At 34.5% G+C, this 7,160-nt stretch overlaps 1 protein-coding gene across 5 annotated transcripts in view; it reads right to left on the bottom strand.

The window, feature by feature from the left end:
• Window positions 1-469: 469 nt before the first annotated feature.
• The window catches only part of LOC111412956, an 11,714-nt gene continuing 5,023 nt past the window's right edge, over window positions 470-7,160 (bottom strand). Inside the window, exon 5 of one of the 5 annotated variants that reach the window (XM_023043807.1) lies at window positions 470-844. In XM_023043807.1, the coding sequence (XP_022899575.1) occupies window positions 766-844 (79 nt within the window). In that variant the 3' untranslated portion in view covers window positions 470-765. The other 4 variants (XM_023043804.1, XM_023043806.1, XM_023043805.1 and 1 more) reach the window with 4 other exon arrangements.

Genomic DNA, 7,160 nt, shown 5'->3' with positions numbered 1-7,160 from the left:
ATGTATTTAAAATTGTTTTCGTCTTTTAATTAAAATATTAATTATTATGTCTTACATTTAAAATTTATTTTAAATACAAATAATATTAATATTAATATTAATAAAAAATAATAATAATTTATAGTATTTAAAAAATATATAGCACAAATGACATAAATACCCTCAACAAATTCATTTGGAAAATGTTAAATAAGGGCAAAATGAACATTTTACACTTTGCACCATTTTGGTTTGGTGTTGGGTTGGAGCAACTTTACACCAAAAAATGGTGCAATGGTTGGAGATGCCCTAAGCCACTGAGGAAAAACTGTTGCTGCTATATGATGAAAACAATCAGAAGGAACGAATAACAGTTATTGGCCAGACTCATTCTAAGTTTGATCTAATAAAATTCATAAATGTTGAGAGGAAAAAGAAAAAACTAGCAGTAATTGCACTTCCTCAGAGAATTGGAGAAACACGTATGATCTGGTTTGAACCTGTCTTAACTGAAAATGGCAAATGCATTACTAACAATTTATGAGCAATTTTGGCTAGATAGCCAATTTATGCAATCATGTTCCTTGAACAATTGTAGCGAGTATGAGGGAAATCGATATTGAGTACTACGTCTCCTTAAAATTTTCTCAGCAACATGAAAAATGTATTTTAACTGTTGTAAACTATGGAACCTGGTACATCCATGCCATTTCTGATAACAACAAAATATATAAATTCGGAAAGGAACTAAATGGCACTCTACACTGAAGATCCAAAAATTGTACGTTAATCGTCATGTATGCTCATGAAACCACCAATGTAGCCTGCACCATTACAATCACCACACAGAATCTCCTTTTTACCCCTGCACAAGAGTTGACGTGAATATTAAACTGGTGATTGATAAGAGAGAAGGTTGTTAGTTTCTGCAGCGGTGGAAGCTATGCAGTGATACATGAATCCAGGAAGTTGGATTTTTTTCTTTTCTCCAGGGAAGGGCGGGGGAGGGGGGATTAGAGTGAAATGAAGGCAAGAATATGTAATGGGAAAATGGAAATGCTAAGAGGTGCGACAGCATGCCAACACAATAGTTAGGGATCAGGTTAACTAGGCAAATTTGCCCCTGATAAAGGTAAAGGGACGAAGTAGATCGACTACAAGAACAAATTAAGCTTTGTTTCCAATAAACTCAGAGTAAGCTAAATGAATAGTTTTTGGTTCTCCCTTCAGTTCATTGCTAAACTTTGGTCTAGCGAAATTCATAAATGCCAACTTGAAAAAATAACTAGCATTCATTGTACTTCCTGAGAGAAGGAAAAACATGTAACATGCATTGCTTTCAGACTTGATCTTGTTTTAGCCTTTCTTAATAGCATATGGAAAGTGCATTACAAATATTTGACGTACTGTTTTGACTAGCCTACAGATACTAACAGGTAGCTTCAACAATTGTACAAAGTATGAAATTGAGTACATTACTTTCTTCAAATATTTTCCCAGACACACTGAAAAGGTATTTAAAAAAAAAAAAGTACTATAATGCAGCCTGGTACGTCCTTGCCATCCTGATAACACCAAGACGAAATATTCAGAGGGAAAACCAGTGGCACCTTATACTGAAATCCAACATCGTATATTATTCGTCCTTTGTGCTCAGGAAACCACCAACGAATCCCGCACCATTACAATTACCACACAGAATCTTCTTTTTTCCACTGCACAAGAGCTGACATGACTATAAAACTGGTGACTGATAAGAGGTCACTAATTTCTGTCATAAATGGAAGCCATATTGTCATATATGAACCCCATACGTAAGAATATTTTTCTTTTCTAGGTAGAAGAGGGGGAAGGGGGATGACTTTACAGTTAACAATCAAGTTTACTAGGAAACTTTGCCTATGTTTTTCTGTAACCAGTTCCGTGAAGGGAGGAGGTGCACTAGATTGCCATAAACTAACTAAGCCTTGTTCCAAATAAATTGATGGCAACTATGTTAAATCACTTTGTACATTATGTTGGTTCATCCTTACAAGCAAAATGTTGCATCGGATGTTATGTGCATGAAAAGTGGGTAAGAGTTGAGACTTACCCCATATGCAACATATTTTGACACTAGAAGAAATTGAAAAGTAAGCAAGGGTTTTCACTCTCCCATGGACATGGATGGATAAAAAAGTTAGTACAAAATAATAGAATTACAATAGGAATTTGTAATAGGACATCAATAAGAAATATCCTTAGAACTAATAGAAGAGATGCATGTGAAGAAAATTAACACAACTTGCAAAAAAGAGTTAGGTGACAGAATTAGGAAAACAGGATATAAAATGTGTTACATGGACAAGGGAAAGAGTAGAAATTGGATTGATCATTGTACCAAAATTTAAAAGAAAAACTCGTAGAAGTTACACATAAAGAAGAATTATATTAGTTAAATTTAGTTTAGAGAAATCTCAACTAGTGTTACTAGTACTTTGTTCTCCAACAATACTATAAAATGAAGAAATCAAGCAATGGTTTTGCTAAAACATGGAAAAGTTGCACAATGCAATTCCTACCAAGATAAGATCTTTGCTGGATAAGATGTCAATGCTCATGTGGAAAAAATGTTAATCCAAATGAGAGAAGTACAAATAAATTTTTACTGGGAAGAAGAATATAATATTATTTTGAACTTTGAGAAGGCTTATTATTTGGAGTCAGAAATATATGCTTCAGACTCTTATATAACAAATTTTAGGAAATAGGCAAACGAAATTAATAGATCATTCTTACTAGGAAGAGATAGATCATCATGTAAAGATTTTAAGGTAATAACTGATGAAGAGCGTATCTGGCATGAATTGGTGATACTTGATGTGTTTTATATAAAAATTGACAATTATGAAAGAGGTTCAATTTCACAGAACAAGATAGCTGAACTTGCAGAGTGAAAGACAAATAATTTTCAAGGATAAGAGAGAGAGAAACATGATGTGGAATGATGTGCCTAGTAATATTTGAACTTAGAAAAGAAGGTTTTTGGAGAGTCTAACAGTAGAAAGGCCACCTAATGAGGAAAATGCAGAGATTTCGAAACTTATAATTTAGCTAAAAAGAAGCTAAATGGTGGTTAATGCCTTGGCAGAAACATATAAGTAGCATAGTTATCTTGGAACAAAGGAAAGAAGAAAGTTGTGGCTAGCTATCATAACAAAGAGAGAAGGGTCACAAGGATTTAAATCAAGTAAGCAGTTAAACACTAAATCCAAGAAATTCCTTTTTCATAGACGTGAAGTTACAGAAATGTTAACTCTACTATCTGGTTCATATAGATAAGGGGGCTGTGAAGAGGCCGAAGACAAGAAAACCAATTGGTCTAGATAGAACTGCAAACAAAGTGTAGAAATGCCGTTAAGAAAAAAAATGCAAGATGAACACAGGAGAGTGAGTGTGTATTGAAATTTATGTGATATTTAAGATAATTTGTATTATAGTTGTATTAGGCTCATAAGTTAGATCTATGAGAGCGAGAGAGAGAGCCTATAGTAAAGTGCCATTCAAGGGTTTGGTGGAACCAATCTTGTTTTCTACTATTAAGATCTGCCATGTAAGTTATTTTCATAAATCAGAGGTCAATGAAACAAGAGAAACAAAATATAATGTAGTTTTTATTAATTCAAAGAAGTCTAAGGTAGGTACCCCATCAAAATGTTGGGATTGGTGCCAAAGAAAAATGAAGGAGGAAAAAAATTTATATTAGATGCATCAATATTATTAAGGATACAAGTTATAGAGTAGTTATGATCAAGCAGCGGTAGTAGTAGAGGATTTTCTATTACTATATGTTTGCACTAAGGTTTTGTCTCAAGTCCCATCTTTCCGCTTCATGAATGAATTATTACAAGACAGATTTAAGATAACCCATTTGAGTATTTTATTTGTTAGTAACATAGTTTTAGTTGATGATACAAGTGGGATATAAATTGTAAGTTAAAAATTCAGAGAACTTTGAAATTTTTAAAGATTTGCAGAAATAAGATACAACATACAGGATGTCTTTTCAATTATACTAACGTTAAAGAAAAGAACGGAGCCACTAGAGAGAATTGTTCAGTATCATAGAGGGATTGTTTTATTTAGGTGCCATAACTAATAAAGGACTTAAAAAGATTGTATAGGATTATGGCGGGTGTATGAAAGTTTACTTTTATGGTGATTCTATGTAATTGATAGATTAAAAAACAATTTCAACAAAATGGCTATTAAATCAGCTATGCTTTATGCTAGTGGGTGATAAGTAATTAAAAGATAAAATGTCTATAAGACTCACTTAGCAGGACATGAAAATGTAAAGATAAAAATTCATACTAGAATGGAAAACAAGAGCATAGAGAAACTAGTGGTAGAATCACTAATTAAGCCTAAGGGGCAAACAATTAGGCAGATGGGGCATGCCTTGTGTATATGTAAAGATATCTTGTCGACAGATGACTAAATCTTCAGTAGACATATTAGAACAGGATGATATAAACTAAATAAATATGACTTGATGGGGTTGCAAAGAATTTGATTACTTTGGATCTCCTGGTAGTGGTAGATATAGCGATGGATCCAACAGATCAATGTAAATGGATTCATCAAGTTGACCTCAAATCTATTAGGAAGAAGAGTTAGTTTGTTATTGTTGTTGGATAGAGTTAAGTAGGCATAGATTTAGAAATAGTTCAAGTAAGCCTCTTAAGAATCAGAACTTGATGAAAACCAAGATGCCCTGAAGACCGACTAACATAATTTGAGGAGATATTAGAAAAAAAGAATGAGATATTAGAAAAAAAGAATGAGTGCCAGACAAAATTATACTATCTAGTTAAGGGAAATGGAAAATGAGTGACTGGTTGCTTAGTACATCCTTGAAGCAGAATATGTAAACTTAAAGCCAGTTGCATGAAGCAGTAAATCAAACGATTTGCCATAATGTGAAATTTACCAAAATTATAATATGATTGCTTGATAAAGTGAATAACTTAGAAGTTACATTATACATCAAGAAGACAAGAGCAATATTATCATGGTTCCCAGATAACAAATGGATAATTTCAGAAATTCTATTTTAGCTCTATATGCAGTCAAGCAAAATGTTTTCGGAGTTCTATATTTCTGTTGACACACTAAAAGTGCAGCCCAAATCAAATAGTCCAAAAAGTGAATCCCAATTGGAGAGTTCAGGATAAAGGTCTAAACAGGATTATTAATGAATGCAGTGGAAGCCCACGAATATAGTAACATCATCGTCCAAACTTGCAAGAGACCCAAAATTTGAGCGAATGGAGTGCCTTACGATCGCCCATTGCTATGACCTCGTTCTCGCCCAAACCTTTGAATCGTCCAAGATCTTAACAAACATAAAATATTATAGTTATCCAAGATAATAGTTATTGAAGCAGTTATTGAGTAATCTTATCATATTCCACGATTTAAGGAGCCCAGTTGAAGGTGGTTGAACGACTAAGAGTAATGGCAGCAATTAGAGACGACAGTTCCACGACAAGTTAGCCACCATAAAAAAAGTGGGTAGTTATAAAGCAATCAAGCAGTTTCCAAGCAGTTTGTCACGAAGAAATCATCAAGGGAATATAAAAAGGAAGAGAATACATAGAGAAAAAGGCCGGAATCAAACACTCTCAAACAGAAAATATATAATTTTAATTTCTCAGCTTAAATTTAAGCAATTCTTTTAGTACTCATGTGCTGCGTCCTTTGGAGGCATTCTGTTTATTTCCAATTGTAAATCATCACCAATAAAATACGATTTTTTGGAACTTTGTCTCAAGAGATCTATTCCTTACACAATCGTCTGATCCCTTTTTTAATTGTTAGCGACTATCCACACAACAATTTGGCACGCCCAGTGAGACATTGGAGTTTGGTGTTGAGGATACAACAAGTGAAACAATATGCCTCACAAATCTGATAAGGAAGTAGCAAGTCAGGGAGGAGTTCAGTCTGTAATCGAGCGATATGAGGAGCAGCAAAGCTCTCCACCAACAGAAGGACAGAGTCAGAGCAGTCACAGTCGTTACGAACTAATAACAGAGTTGAGTCCTCGAACCATGCGTGCATTGCTTGAGAACTCACACAAGATGTTGTTGAACAGGTAAATCTACGAAATGTTTATAATATGAAAAGATTTACCCAGAATGGGAATGCACATTATGACAACATGACCAAACAACTAAATATATTAAATGAAATAATGAATAAATTAGTAGGCCAAATTTGTCAGTCAGTTGTGCCTATTGCAAGTCACTTTCAAGTTAGGACAATTGTAGGACATAATTCCCCAGTCCTAAGTCCAAATCAAGGGATAGAACCACCTTTTGGTCCGTCTACTTCAAACCAGAGGATGGTTTAATGCCAAATCAGAATAGTGGTAATGATACATCTAACGTGGGGGTAACCTAAATGTAAGAAACAATGTCCTAAATAATGGACGGAATATCCCGCGTGTTAATAATGGAATAAATATTCAGGCTAATGGTAACAATGGCCTAAATCATGACAACTTTGTTGCCAACCAAGGACCAAATATCAGGCCTCAGGCAAATCAACCGATCAACCAACCTGTAGGAATTCCATATGACCCCAACTTCATGTTGAGAAATCAAATTATGGAAATAGTACAGGATCAAATGGCTTTTGGGGTACGTCATGTCATTAGACTGACTTATACAAAGCCATATCCTGATTGGGTAGAGCAAGCATATCCATGGCCTAGAAAGTATAAAGTGCCAGAATTCTCATTATTTACCAGTTTAGGAGAGATGTCTACTCTAGAACACATAGGGCGACTCACGCTGCAAAATGGTGAAATAACCGACTACCATAAAATGAGGTTGTTCCCTCGTTCATTAATAGGAGTAGCTTTCTCCTGGTTCATCAATTTGCAAGCAAACTCTGTCCAAACATGGCAACAATTGGAGTAATTGTTCCATGCTCAGTTTTATAAGACTTGAGTCTAAAGTTACTTTGACCGATTTGACGAATCTACGTCAAATGCCAAACGAATGGACAGAAGGTTTCCTTCAAAAGTTCAAGACAGCAAGAAGTAAATGTTTTGTACCTTTGCTCGAAAAGGAGTTTGTCAAAATCGCTCAAAGTTGTCGAAACTTTGATTTGAAAAAGAAATTCCAAGACAG

Source organism: Olea europaea, chromosome 17 (genome assembly GCF_002742605.1).
Source record: "Olea europaea var. sylvestris chromosome 17, O_europaea_v1, whole genome shotgun sequence".
NCBI classification, from domain to species: domain Eukaryota; kingdom Viridiplantae; phylum Streptophyta; class Magnoliopsida; order Lamiales; family Oleaceae; genus Olea; species Olea europaea.
Note: the sequence above shows the minus strand (reverse complement) of the source record. Positions and strands in the feature narration are given on the sequence as shown.